Source organism: Mastacembelus armatus, chromosome 22, assembly GCF_900324485.2.
Source record: "Mastacembelus armatus chromosome 22, fMasArm1.2, whole genome shotgun sequence".
NCBI lineage: Eukaryota > Metazoa > Chordata > Actinopteri > Synbranchiformes > Mastacembelidae > Mastacembelus > Mastacembelus armatus.
In genome coordinates, this window is record NC_046654.1 from 18,204,191 (window position 1) to 18,219,256 (window position 15,066).

The following is a 15,066-nucleotide window of genomic DNA, read 5'->3' on the forward strand; positions in this document are numbered from 1 at the left end:
GCTTAAGATGATAATTGTTACCTTTGGCAACCAGTGGCTATAGGTGATGTGCTGCATCTGGGCCCCCACTATCTTCCTCGCCTCGTGGTAAATGGTGTCCCCATCCCAGTGGGGATTTAGTCTTAATAGCTCTGTGGCTATGCGATTGTGTTCCCTGAACCACACTGTGTGCATGGCAGTCAATCCAAGCTGCTCATTGGCACGGTGATCTCCAGCTAAAAAACATGGAATTGGACTCTCATTCTCATCCCTCATACACTCAGTGGGGGGTCCAGTTGCAAATGGCAGAAGCGGCTTTCCTGTTCGCTGTATAATACCCTGCCGGAGCAGACCCCTTTGGCTGGCCAAATCACGGATTTCCTCCGATTCATGTCGTGAGCTGCCGTAGACATTTGAAGCATCAACGTAAGATGTTAGCTGGTTGATCTGTTCTCTGGGATATACACTGTTCATGAGTAGAGATGTCATCCCGCTACCACATACAGGGCTGGATCGGACAAAGAACATGCAGCGAGCGCCGCTACGCAGCTGCCGCGGGTCATTCGGTGGGAACTGGATTGGGAAACATGGCGGATCATTGGTGCAGACCTGTGCACACAGCTGACCATCAGAGAACCGTGACTGGCTAAGGGCAACTACTGTTGAATCCAAGTCGTGGTCTAGAAACTGACCCCACTGCATCAACATGTGAGTGTAGCGGTCATCAGAAGTGATGGTCTCGGTTCCAATCATTGTTGTGGACACCAACCGTGGCAGTGGCAACCTGTATCCATTATGCAGTCGCTCAGTGGCACCCCTTGGCAGATTAAATCCATTATCATAGACAGACTTCAAGAGTCGTTCAAAGGCAGTGAGTGAGGCACCCCACATTGGGTGTTGTAGGTTATTGCAGGTGCCATCATGGCTGCGATACTTTTGGTGGAAGCAAATATCAGAGCAGTTGTTGAAACGGCGGTGAGCTGTACATCCGGACAGGTTGGCAATCATATCCAGAAAATGAGGGGACACCAGGTCATTATAGCGAAATGCTGTGGGAAGGAAACAAAAATTCAACACTTCAAGAGACTGCATATATAAAGGAAACTCTTATTTATAACCTTAATCAATTAAGACTATGATGTAATATTTATATCTAGTATCTGTTAATATGATTCAGATGCATGCATCAAATATTTTTTATGGTAGGCACAGTGACTTTCTGCTGCTGGCTCAGGGTGAAAAGAACATGCTTGCATAGATTGCAATATTTCACTAACCTGCTCCATGTTAAACTATTTATGTGTAGTATATTTATATGTATCTGTGACACTTCACTAACATGATGTTAACAAACGTTATGTGTATGCAGCTAACCTCAATACAGGTTAGATGAGCCTTCCTGGATACCACCCTCAAATCCCTTCCTTCCCACAATGTCTCACTTATTACTGGTGTGTCATGTTTGGCTTAGTACGTGTAAGTGTGTGAGTTCAGAGCAGAATGGGGAAACTGGTGCTGCCCTCCACTATCATGTCCAAAAAGCACATGTGTTTCTGCTGACATGCAAAAATCTCTATGTCAGCTTGGTTTGGTACCAGCGCAACAATGAACAATGGTTGAATTGAAACACTTGGTTAGAAATGAAAACACTGTCACTGTCTTCTTTCCATTTCTCTTTCTCCTACACTAGAAGTAATCCCTCTTTACAATTTGAAACTTTTCTGACTCATATATATACTATACCTCTTTTGTTTTCTTTGTAAGTATATAATACATGTATAGCTCGCATTTCCAAAGCACCATATCATCATTTCACAGGCAATACATCTCTGAATGTAACTACCCCTCTTAACCTTTGTGCTTTTAAACCGACCCTTCATTACAATAATGCGCCACAATACATGGTGCTCCAGTTTTGAATGCAAACAGAGACAGATGTCTGTCACTATAAACATCCAAATGAACCCATATGCTCCTAATCTCACATATGCATAATTAAACAAATCTGTACACCCCCCATCTTAAAATTTGTCCTGTGCGCCAACATGATTTTAAGTGTTGTGTGGTTTGACATAGGGTTATAAAACTGTTTATGGGCTCCTTGTCAACTGCTCCATGATTACTTCTCTGAGCTTCAGGTCATGCTCAAGAGCAAATGGCATACAGATGGATGGTTTATATACAGCCAAATGCTCACAATAACATGGTAATTTGTTGAGAACTGAATTACTGGCGCCATGAACCTTTGCTTACGATACTGGAGGGGAGCTGAATCCACTGTGACACTTCAGAAGAAGCTACGATTGACAATGTAAATCACCTGAAAAAAGAATGTTTGTAATTTAAAAATGAGTTTCTTTACTGATTCTCTTTAAATGTTTATATCAAGTTATTGTTGACTAATTAACAATCCCTTTCTATGTACTGATCACTTTGAATAGGACACTATGAATATCTCCAACTGTAGAAATGCTTGTCATGACCAACCTGAGTGCATGGAAAACATGCGGAAAATCTTGTCTTGACTCTTTCAAACATATGAACACCAACTAGTCATTTTCTCAAAGCGTTAAGTTGTTCCTGTGGATATTCTCAATTCTGTTGTTACTGCACATTACAGCAACACTGCACCAACAACTCCACCCTAATCCTGCACCGGCAGTAAACCAGAGAGCAGACTCTCATGGGGCTTCAGGTTGTTCACACCCTGACAGAAAGCAGAAATACTTCTTTCAGCTATGGAGCCTTTACACACCAGATGTCTGTGATATTAGTGCACACTCTTGTAAATAGGCAAAGCAATATCAGTATTACTTTACTGTAAATGATGCAATGGAGGAAATGAATGCTCTTGAATTTTACAAGGTCTGTGCTAAAAAGGTGTTTGGGGTTTTCAGTGTTTCAGTGAGTTAAACGTATATTATCAGTAGGTATGCACAGCCACCGTTTGTTTATACAGCAGATTTGACTAATCTAACAGTTACAGCTTTCATATGTTTGCAGATACCACCATAATAAGAGATGTGATCAGGGATAAAGTCACAAAGAAATGTCTGCCTGGTTATCCTTTCAACAGCAGCACAGTGTACTATTTGTTATCAGCCTCACCTGTGCCGTTGGTGTCGACCATGAGACCCTGATTGACATGGTTCTGGATAAGGAGAAGAGTCTGCTCGAAGATTTCTCCAGCACGTGCCTGCTCCACTGTGTATGGGTCACGTGGATACCGGAAAAGTGCTAGCAACTCTCCTGGGGTACGAGGCTGACTGGAGAGATTAGGCATCGGAAGACAGGATGTTAGGGAGGTAGGACAGAAGAAAGACTTGAAGGAGAAGGTACCATAAATACAATACTATTCAGATAAACAGAAAATGTTTGGGAGTAAGGAAGGATTGACAAAACAAACCAACTGCATATTGAAATTATGTTTTTCTGGGTAGAGATTTTCATTATTACTTAATGGTGGGAAAGCAGGCAAACTTCCTTGGGCACTTTCAGGAAAATTTCTTTACTGCAGCTACAGTAGAGCAAGTCAGAGAGTTCAAACAAGGAGAAGCCTAAAACATGCACAAACATCTCCATCATAAGCCTACTAGTGAGGCTGTGTGCATGATTCTTTGCTGTTCCTGCTTCCCCTCCCTCTTGATGACCACTGAACTGCTTTCATAGAACCTCAAGGTATTTTTTAAACATTCATTCAACTCTAGCTTTTAAAGCTCAACCAGATTGGGCTTTAGGGTGTGGCAAACCATTACGCCAGATTCCCAGGTGGTACAGTCACAGGGCCAATATACTCCAAATGACACTGCAAGACTTGGTGCATCAATGGTGTACTTTTCTGTAGGAAAATCTGTTGTATTAGTTGCACTTTGATCATTAAAAAAAGTTCCTACACAGGGGAACTATGATTCTGCAATGAACAGCTACTGCTAGCAACAACAATTAGGGTCTAACTGTCTGACACTAAGCAACAACTCTCTCCTGATATGCTCTTGTTCTCGTTCTCTTCTTCTGGTTCTCATTCTGTTTTTTCATTATTTCCAAACGGAGTATGCTTTTTACTCTGTGATTGTCCAGATGTGTGCATTACTTCTCTTTGTGCATGTGTTTGGGCATTTAGTATGTGTGTGTGCATGCCAAGAAAAAGAACTGCTAACCACATCATTCGACAAAATGTTAACACTTACAGTAAATACACCTTACACAGAGTGCGATGAAAACGACTCTGTGATAACCAATATTTCAAGATATATAACCTCCTTTATCATCTCAAAACATAATCATGTTAATGTCCCAGGGCGCTGGTCATAATCTCTGAACCTAGCAGCAATATTAGAAGAGTATGTGCCACAATGATGTGAGTCAAGTTATTTATATTCTAACCTAACCATAGTATAAGGTCTATGAGTCTTGGTGCCAAATGAGTAAGTGCAGGAGAGAATATATCAATTGTCAGCAGAATAATGACAGCACTGACAGGAGCCCTTATTGGCTTCAAAGATGCAATTAATTTATTTTACATTTTTAATTAACACTTGTTAATTCAATTTCATATTGTATATGAATTTGAAGCTGCATTAAGTTGAAAACCTAGCAGCAATTAAATGGTAGCCTAGTTAAGGTACAAAGTGCTTGCTTACATAACCTTTTCTCTATAGCATGCACAGCATCGTATGTGATAATATACCTAGGAAATCACCACTGTCTTAGGGAGCAACATTTTTAAGCAAACCATGTCATTGCACAATTACCCCATAAACATAAAATGCTAGCCTGTGTATATTTGTGATTAAACCCCAGGTTTGTGTGATTAGCTGATTACCAACAAAAATCTTTACATTGTATTACTAGTGTATGTTTGCTGTATGAGTTTCACATTTCTTACCCATCAAAGAGATGCCGCCTGGTGGACTCAATAGCACTGTCCACATTACGGATAGCCTGCTCTATGGATGAACTCACAAATGTGTCTCCCTCTCTGCTGACTGCAGGAACTGTTGTCAGAAAGAGAGCCTGATTATAGTCTAGTTGAATAAAGTTATATGTTTGGACCTGTGATTTTATTGGGTCATGTACAACTAAACAAAAAACAGTCAGTCATCGGTTGTCCACACCCATGTCAGAGAATTTCTCTTGTACTGGTTTATTCATTGCTCTTATTTTGAATCAAATTAGCATCAAAGTATTTATCCTATTTACACAACCAAGTGCCACTATCTAGCCACCAGTATCAGCTGTCCTCAAAACAAAAGCAAGGGGGGATAGTAAATACAGCTTGGGTTAACTTAGGTTTATTTCCAGCCGAACACTGTTAGTGACTTCAGCCTTCCTCCCAAAATGAACACGACTTTTCTGGCACACTCCTTCATCTTGCTGTGCCATTGAAAACAGTGAGATTGTGACGTGAGGACTAAGAGAGTCCAACAACAACTGAACACTTTGCTACAGTTTATGGTTCGCCAGCAGAATCTCAGCAGGAAACACCAATGAAAACAGGGAAAAGCTGATAGGAATATGATAGAACTGCAGCAGAGTGTGATTAAATTACTGAGTGACAAAGACCAACACAGAGCTCCTCACTGTGTGGACTTTGCACTGATGTGATAGCAATAAACAGTGACCTTACAAAATATTCTGTCCTGAAATTAGATCTTTTTGCATCATGCACAACTTACAAATAATTTTCCAACTTTTCTGGTTTGTTTTTTTCCTTTCTCTCCTGTCTTGTGTTATGTACACAGTAAAGTCTAGTGCTACTTATTTATTCTGCAGTAAACAGATGTCTTCTGCATTTGGAAATATTTATATTATGTGTTACAAATCACAATCACACCACGCTATCATATGATCAGACAGCTTTCTTATTATTTGACAACATATGTACAAATAACGAAAAATGTAGATCAGGTTTTATTACTCATGACCATTACAGCATTGACAAACAGCATGCTTAAATCTCATTTGCTAATGTGGTACACTAACTGATTACGCACCTAAACCAAAAAGGGAGAAAATAGCAAAAATGTGTTAGGTTCTGAGGTACTGACATCAGATATTTCTTACCTGTGACAGTGAGCACCATGCTAGCAACCTGGTACCCAATGGGATTGCGAGCGACACACTCATACCGTCCAGCATCTGCAGTTCCTACATCCTTCACCTCAAGGCTCTCAGGGCTGATGTGGAACTTTCCACTTTCTGTCACCTGTACACCATCCTGAGGGAGAGAAGGTTTTCGGGGGGAGAGAGGGACAAGCTATTGGTTGAAAGATGGCATGTAAAAGCTGGGGATCAAATTATGAGATAATGCTTATCAACAGATGAGACCTGTTATTTCTGACCACATTAATCCACCGTTACTATTTGCATTCAGTTATATACTTAAAAAAAAAAAAAAAAAAAAAGGTGACGGGTTTTAGCATCTAACCTTGTTCCAGGTGAGGACAGGTTGTGGCTGTCCCTGCGCACTACAGGGAATCTGGACATCCTGGCCAGACTCCACCGTCAGGTCCCTTGGAGCATTTGTGAAAACAGGCGTTACTGAATGAGTTAAAACATACACACATGTTCATGTGTTAATGATTTTGCACCACAGCTCAAAGTAATGTACATATAAAGTGCATTTTGCAGTTAATCACAGCAGATATAAAATTATGTCATCTATCTTAGTTTTAGGGCTGGTAAACATTGAACAGCTTATAGTCAGTGTGGGGTTCAAAGGCAGATGATGGCACACTGTGTTTTAAATTGAAAAGATCACATTGCCATATTTGGTAAAAACACAACTAAATAAAGTTAAACTAATTTAGAAATTTTGCACTTGTGCCTACATCACACAGTGTGTCACTGTGTCTGAAAGTCATGCTACTTCCCTTCTACAGCTGAGGTTTGGTGGGTTTGCCCCTTCGCACAATTACACATCATCTTGTAATTCCAATGTGGCTCCAGTTTAGCAGCCAGCCATAAGTTTTAAAAACCCAAAATGAAGTGGGAGTTAGTTTCATGAATTTTCTAAAACACAGAGTTGAAATTAGTGTACAGTGCACAACATTAAAATTTCAGGCAATGTGTTGCCAGTAGCACCCTATGAGACCTAATAATCAATTTGAACATAACATAAAAACAGTTAATATTACTTTGTATACTACAATGACTGTGTAATGGTGAAATGCTAGATATCCACACCTGATAAATCACATCATTTTAATCCCTGCTTTTACTTCCTGCTAATGCTTTGTCTGTTGCTCTGCGCAGTGCTCTTAGTATGGTATCACACACTGCCAGCATGGTTGTGGGTACAGTACTTTTAACAGTGTGGGGCCATTGTGCAACATGTAGTTTGAGCCATGTTAACAGTCATTACTACATGGAAAAAGATGGTGTCATCTCAGAATTACAGACTGCCACACTTTCCTGTGCTAAGTCAAGCCTGTAATTTCAGCTACAAACACACTCACATAGATACACATTTGTTTTCATTCCTTATGGAGACTTTACATAGACTTAAATTAATTTCCCAGAGACTTATCTTAACCAAGCATTACTTACGTACCTCTTTTCCCTTATCCTACCTCTAGAGTAACTTCACTTTAAAATTCTTATTTGCATGGCAGGGACCAGCATCCCATAATATCCATATACATATCCATAATAACATTCATACTAATAAAAACTGCTTTTGATGATGTCTACAATACAGTCGGCGTGAGCTGTGCTATTCATTCCTTAATATGCAAATTGTATGCAGAGGATGCATTAACCTTCTCCCTTAACCCCACCCCTCCTTCATACCAAAACAGTGACAAAAGAGAAACTGAAAAAAAATGGACACACACATATAAACCCACAAATACACACAGACCAATAGGTCTTTCAGTATGTGATGCAACAGTTTACTAACTGACTTACATGTATCAACAACAAATTAGTTGTGAATGAGCTGTAAATATTACATCAGTCCCTCTTAACAATTTGCCACCTAGCACTCCCCTCCTTCAACACAAACACGCAGAGTTTAAAAAAAGCCACATTACACCCTGTGTATGACAGCTATGTTACAACAATGTTGTCACTGTTTTAATGTGTTTACAAGCAAGATTTCCATATTTACCAATGCAGCTTGTCATGCAGCTATGGTATACATAAATTTTCAACATACAGTGGGTACGGAAAGTATTCAGACCCCTTTAAATTTTTCACTCTTTGTGTCATTGCAGCCATTTGCCAAAATCAAAAAAGTTCATTTTATTTCTCATTAATGTACACTCAGCACCCCATCTTGACAGAAAAAAACAGAAATGTAGAAATTTTTGCAAATTTATTAAAAAAGAAAAACTGAAATATCACATGGTCATAAGTATTCAGACCCTGTGCTCAGTATTGAGTAGAAGCACCTTTTGAGCTAGTACAGCCATGAGTCTTCTTGGGAATGATACAAGTTTTTCACACCTGGATTTGGGGATCCTCTGCCATTCTTCCTTGCAGATCCTCTCCAGTTCTGTCAGGTTGGATGGTGAACGTTGGTGGACAGCCATTTTCAGGTCTCTCCAGAGATGCTCAATTGGGTTTAGGTCAGGGCTCTGGCTGGGCCAGTCAAGAACAGTCACAGAGTTGTTCCGAAGCCACTCCTTTGATATTTTAGCTGTGTGCTTAGGGTCATTATCCTGTTGAAAGGTGAACCTTCGGCCCAGTCTGAGGTCCTGAGCACTCTGGAAGAGGTTTTCTTCCAGGATATCTCTGTACTTGGCTGCATTCATCTTTCCTTCAATTGCAACCAGTCGTCCTGTCCCTGCAGCTGAAAAACACCCCCACAACAGGATGCTCCCACCACCATGTTTCACTGTAGGGATTGTATTGGGCAGGTGATGAGCAGTGCCTGGTTTTCTCCACACATACCGCTTAGAATTAACGCCAAAAAGTTCAATCTTGGTCTCATCAGACCAGAGAATCTTATTTCTCATGGTCTGGGAGTCCTTCATGTGTTTTTTGGCAAACTCTATGCGGGCTTTCATGTGTCTTGCACTGTGGAGAGGCTTCCGTCGGGCCACTCTGCCATAAAGCCCCAACTGGTGGAGGGCTGCAGTGATAGTTGACTTTGTGGAACTTTCTCCCATCTCCCTACTGCATCTCTGGAGCTCAGCCACAGTGATCTTTGGGTTCTTCTTTACCTCTCTCACCAAGGCTCTTCTCCCACTGTTGCTCAGTTTGGCTGGACGGCCAGGTCTAGGAAGAGTTCTGGTCGTCCCAAACTTTTTCCATTTGAGGATTATGGAGGCCACTGTGCTCTTAGGAACCTTGAGTGCTGCAGAAATTCTTTTGTAACCTTGGCCAGATCTGTGCCTTGCCACAATTCTGTCTCTGAGCTCCTTGGGCAGTTCCTTTGACCTCATGATTCTCATTTGCTCTGACATGCACTGTGAGCTGTAAGGTCTTATATAGACAGGTGTGTGCCCTTCCTAATCAAGTCCAATCAGTTTAATTAAACACAGCTGGACTCCAATGAAGGAGCAGAACCATCTCAAGGAGGATCAGAAGAAATGGACAGCATGTGAGTTAAATATGAGTGTCACTGCAAAGGGTCTGAATACTTATGACCATGTGATATTTCAGTTTTTCTTTTTTAATAAATTTGCAAAAATTTTTTCATTTCTGTTTTTTTCTGTCAAGATGGGGTGCTGAGTGTACATTAATGAGAAATAAAATGAACTTTTTTGATTTTGGCCAATGGCTGCAATGACACAAAGAGTGAAAATTTTAAAGGGGTCTGAATACTTTCCGTACCCACTGTACATATAAACGTATCCTGGAGTCTATAGTAAAACCAAAACCAAACCATCTATCAACTCAGTTTGTGGTCAGCTACAATCATTAAAGTGTCCCTACACCCTCACCTCTCTGCTGGATGCTGAGCTGCACAGCAGTGCGCACAGTCCCCACAGGGCTGACAGCTTGGCACTCATACTGGCCCTCATCATGGGGTGCCACCCGAGTGATGCGGAGAACACCAGAAGATAGGACCACATGACGACGGTCCAGGGGTAGTGGACTGCCCCCCCGTGTCCAAGCAATTACTGGCTGAGGGTACCCGGTTGCCTCACAGGGAAAGTCCACTGTGTGACCCTCCAAGACTGACTGGTCCTGTGGTGTGACTGTGAACTGGGGGGTCGCTGTGGGCAGAAAGAAAACAGAAGCCTATTTTGAATGAAATTAATGAAATGCATAGAGACCTTTACTTAACATGGCAGGCTGAGGACATTATATGTGAAGTGGATAAAATAAAACTTAACTGGTATTTTGAGCAATACAAAAAATTTGTAGAATTTGTACCAACTGTCAAAATGAGTGATCATTAGACACAATAATGGATGTAAACATATTTGGTTTTTGAGAAGTGCAGTGGCTTAATGCCTTTTACTGCTCTTTATAATGAGGTGAGAAAAGGGAGACTCAGAAATCACAGGAACTCACCCAGTGAAAACTTCACTCAGGGAACGATACATAATATCATACTAAGAAAATCTTCCATTAACCATTCATAGCATTAAATCTTTCTTAATAAACTCACCTAATGTAGAAAAACTTTCTGTTTCCTACCTTGTACAATGATATAAGCTGTAGCATGAATGGTATCAACATTATTGGAGGCAAAACAGGTATATTGTCCTCCATCAGCCTGCACCACATTCTGGATATAAAGTCCTCCGGACGGGGTGATGGTGATGCGAGCATCGCTGGGCAGCGGCGTCCGGTCCCCCTTTGTCCAAGAGACCCGAGGCTGCGGCTGGCCCGTGGCACTGCACTCCAGGGTCACACTCTCCCCCACCAGTACCTCGGTGTTCTGGGGCTGGATAACAAAACTTGGTCGTGCTGGATAAGAGGGGGGCAATGTAGGAAAGGCGTTAATTCAGTAATGCATTTCTGCTTGTTATTATTCCTGGCCTATGCTCTTTATAGGCTAATGTATACTTTTATTAGTATAATGAAAAATGCGACTTATATACCATAGTGACTGTGTATTAGGCAGAAGACAGGAGCAACAGAGACAGAAGAAGACAATTTTACAAGAAAGACAACAGTCTTTGCGCACAGCTCAGTGAAAGATTGCAGTTATTTGACCTGCTGAACTCTGTAGGTAACCTCTCTGCTACCCAGAGCACAGACACCTTGCTGTAGTCCCCCCCCCCCCCCAAACATCATCACATACTGAAACCACAAGAACTCACTCACTCAGAATGTCTCATTCCAATTTCTGCTTACTCCTGTCAACCCAAAAGTGTTTCCCGATCGCAAGAGATGTAGAAATACAGGACGTGTCATGAAAAAAAAAAAAAATCAGTAGCTTGAAGCTAGGTAATTTTTTCACTTCCTGCTAAATGTGAACAGTTGAGATTTCAACATAAAATATTGCATAATGCAGTTTTAGCAATTAATAAGTTACCTGTGATAAGCAGAGGTTAAGGTTAAAACTAGCAACTTACAGGGGGATCCGAAATATCGCAGTGTGACCTGTGAAGTCTTGACCTCCCCAGCCACATTTTTTGCCATGCATTGGTAGACTCCCTGATCTGTCTCCCTGGTGTCCTGGATCATTAAAGTCCCATCTTCCAGCAGGTTCAGACGACTGTCATCACGCATGTTCAGTGCGTTGCTGCCGGGAGGGGGGGGGGCATAAAGACACACCATAACTGAGTAAACGTGAAGCAGCAAGTGTATACAATCAAATCATAAGACTACTATTATTACATAACCCCAACATTTTAAAAAAGTAAATGTCAGAATTCAGTAGGTTTTTAATTGTCAATTTTATGTATTAAATTAATGTAAAGGTGAAACTAGCTTAAAAACAGTCAGTGCAGTGTCAAGTCTTTTGTTACTTAAGATGGCCATAACATTAAGTGTCTTACTTGTTCCTTAGCCAGATGATCTGTGGTTTAGGGTTACCTTCAGCCCTGCAGGTGAAGTAGACCGTGTTCCCCAATGTAACATCAACATCGTGGGGCTCTGAGGTGATCCGGGGTACCTCTAGAGGAGGAAGTCAGACAGGATGATTGGAAGATAACTAAAAACAGTTTTAATATATGTGTATTCATATGGATGTGCCTGCATGCTGAGCAGATAAGTCTATCTCAGTGTGCCACTGCAAACACAAAACAACCCAGAGGGAAATTCATTAATTCAAACTGCCTTGAGTGCATTACCCTTAAGTGTTGATAGGTCAACAACAATACAGATCACCCTAAATCTTTGTTCAAATATTATTCTTACACAAGGAGTCATAAGTATACACTATGTATATTTACACACACATGCTGAGGTAAGGAATATAAAGAAACATTGTCAGATCTCAAAGCACTATAAAAATTCAAGGATAGTCAGGATTCTTCAAGCTGGTTTAAAAACAGACTTGACATGCCCATGTGTCAATATTTTTTCCTACTGCCTTCACTGACCCTGAAGCTTTTCACACAGAATTAAGTATGCAGGAAGAGATGTTTGTCTCTGGCTCAAGTGAACCCTCCGTTCAGACACTAAACTATTTTGTTACCGTCTGTCAAACTTACAGTCAATTTAGAAAAAAAAAAATCCCTTTTTTCCCCCAGGATAGTAGTTCCTTGCCAAGTTGTGGCAGAGGGATTCCTTCTAATCACATGCAGTTGTGTGATTGCTGACACAAGTTGTGTGGAGCTAATTTGAAGGAGAGCCCTTTGCAGATTTGATAGGTGGCGTATTTTTGCCATTTCTGTTTTTTGTGGAACCTTCTCTGAATCTGTGTTTGGATTACAGTTGTGCATGTGTGACATCTCAAGAGTTGCCATCCATCTTTTTTCCTGCCTCATCTGTGTCTTATGTGAAGTAAAACATGGCTCATGTCTGTGTTTATCCAGGGTGCTCTGGAAAAAAACAAGCAGTGGGCAGAAGCATTCCACAGATTTTCCTGAGAGATCTTAAAAATATCAAATTCTGGCTAACAGAGGTCAAAAGGTACATAACTACACAGTTTGCAAAGTTTAGAAAGCCCATTTCTCAGAGGACGATTACAACAGTAGGAGACAAACTGTGAAAGAAACTCTGATGACCAGAGCAATGTCATCACCATTTAAAATACATACATACATAATATGTAGCTATTTCTCAACAAAACTAAAGTTATGTGGAGGCTGCAATGATTATATTTAGCAGTTCACAGAGGCTGGACTTTCTTACTTGTAATATTTAAAAAAAAAAAAAAAAATTAAAATCTATACACTAAATCCCATGCTTCCATAATATTCTTTGAATAGATAACAACCACTCTTCAAAATGTTTAAAAATGGCCACAAAAGATTTGTACTTTCCTTCTGCATGTCATTTTAGATGAATGGTGATAACAATGGATTTTAGTAGTTTTCTTGGCAGAAAAAAAGGACCTGCCAAAATGTTGTTAGAAATATTTGAAACCACATCTCTCGACCACAGTCATTTCCCTCACTTTTTACAGCACGTTTAAAGAGGATTTGATGCTTTTAAAGGCAGATTTTAGGTCAAGTATAACAACTAAATTATCCTTTACTTGCATTCACTTCCTTCCAATCTCTTTTGTACACCATTATTTTCTTATTACGTAAATGATGCAGTTCTAAAAAAAGCAACATTATTTTATTCATATTTCTCTTTGTTGAAGGGTGGAAAAGTCATATCAAGTTTCATGATTCAACCCGTCGGTTTCAAACTGTCTGACAGATGCCAAATTCAGGGATCCTGAATGACATTTTACCTAGACCAGAAATAATAGATGCATGGCTATAGACCTCAGACACAGAGAGGCAACATCTCTGTGGCTCTGTGGCTGTGTATGCATGAGACAGGTTGACTAAGCTTACATACTATCTGCAAGCAAGAACACTGGAGGTTTGCAATATAGACTAAGTCTTCTTGGCACTGAAAAATAAGATGTGTAAGCTTGTGTGTAAGGGGTCATGTATACTTGCCTAGAAGTGATTTCCTCTTGGTTTCAAAAGTTGCCCCAATGTAGAACTTAATTACTTTCAATAAGATGGCTTTCAATAACAAAGGCCTAGTCTTGTTCTGTCTAGAAACACCATGTTTAGTATGGAGGGTGTTTTTCTCTGTTACCACAGTTGAGTTCCTCAGGAGTGAGTGTTGCCACTGATCTGCCCTGCAGGCGGCTGGGGTAGTCGCAGGTGGCAGCAGCCTGGGCATTGCCCGACTCAGCATACTGCTTCAGCAGGTCAGCCAGCCACAGCAGCTCACAGTCACAGTTTAACGCATTGGAATCAAGCCGCCTGAATACACACAATGTGCACAAACACATTTACACAGAGCAAATGAGAATGGGCATGTAATACAAACATGAGCATAGAGTAAAAAACATTTTACTGCAGAGTTGTGCATGCAGCAGTGCTGGGCAAATCCTCTTGTTTCTGAACTATAATTGGTCTGGCATGAGCAGTCCTAGCTCCACTCAGTCCAAACAGTGGGGCTAAACAAGATGATATTGGAGGACAGTCTCTTTCTGCCATGGAAACTCTCTTTGCCTGGCCATGCCTTCTAGGAACAGATTCAGCTGTCAGTTCTACCAGAATGTATCGATTATCCACTACATGTTTTGCAGAAAATGTAGCTGGTAACGTTTTATGTTTGTGAGGCCATTTGTGAAGCTCGTAGTTTAGAAGAAAAGTATATTGCTAAAAAGTTAGATTTTAGCCACATTTAACCCTTTAAGACTAAGTAATCTTTTTTTACTCATATATCCTATATCACTGATGCCATAATGAAAGATTCTCTGGCCTATAAACTAACAAGTTTATAAAAGACTGAGACAAGAGAGAAGAAAACAATGGAAAGAGGCCAAACAGCTTATTGTTCCTGTGTTTGTTGGTTGGAGAAAAATGGAGTTTACAGCTGTATTGGAAAAAGTTAGCCTGTAAGACCCCAGGTTCTCACATTCCATGGAAAATTAATGCTCTTTTGTGCAAGACAGATAGTAGAAATTTAATTTTCTTTGCTTTTCTCATTATACTCCACCCTACACAGTCCTTTCCCATGTTGAGTCCAGCTGACTAAAAGAGAGAAAAGCTCAACTACAGA

At 40.6% G+C, this 15,066-nt stretch overlaps 1 protein-coding gene across 1 annotated transcript in view; it reads right to left on the reverse strand.

The window, feature by feature from the left end:
* Positions 1 to 15,066, reverse strand: part of pxdn (peroxidasin) — a 55,536-nt gene that overhangs the window by 9,549 nt on the left and 30,921 nt on the right. Inside the window, exons 7-16 of the mRNA XM_026301517.2 lie at positions 14,092 to 14,261; positions 11,883 to 12,000; positions 11,457 to 11,626; positions 10,573 to 10,845; positions 9,870 to 10,145; positions 6,407 to 6,519; positions 6,043 to 6,196; positions 4,865 to 4,973; positions 3,088 to 3,245; positions 22 to 1,028 (exon numbers count right to left, since the gene is read on the reverse strand). Of these exons, the coding sequence (XP_026157302.1) occupies positions 22 to 1,028; positions 3,088 to 3,245; positions 4,865 to 4,973; positions 6,043 to 6,196; positions 6,407 to 6,519; positions 9,870 to 10,145; positions 10,573 to 10,845; positions 11,457 to 11,626; positions 11,883 to 12,000; positions 14,092 to 14,261 (2,548 nt within the window). The remainder of the gene's footprint in view (positions 1 to 21; positions 1,029 to 3,087; positions 3,246 to 4,864; positions 4,974 to 6,042; positions 6,197 to 6,406; positions 6,520 to 9,869; positions 10,146 to 10,572; positions 10,846 to 11,456; positions 11,627 to 11,882; positions 12,001 to 14,091; positions 14,262 to 15,066) is intronic.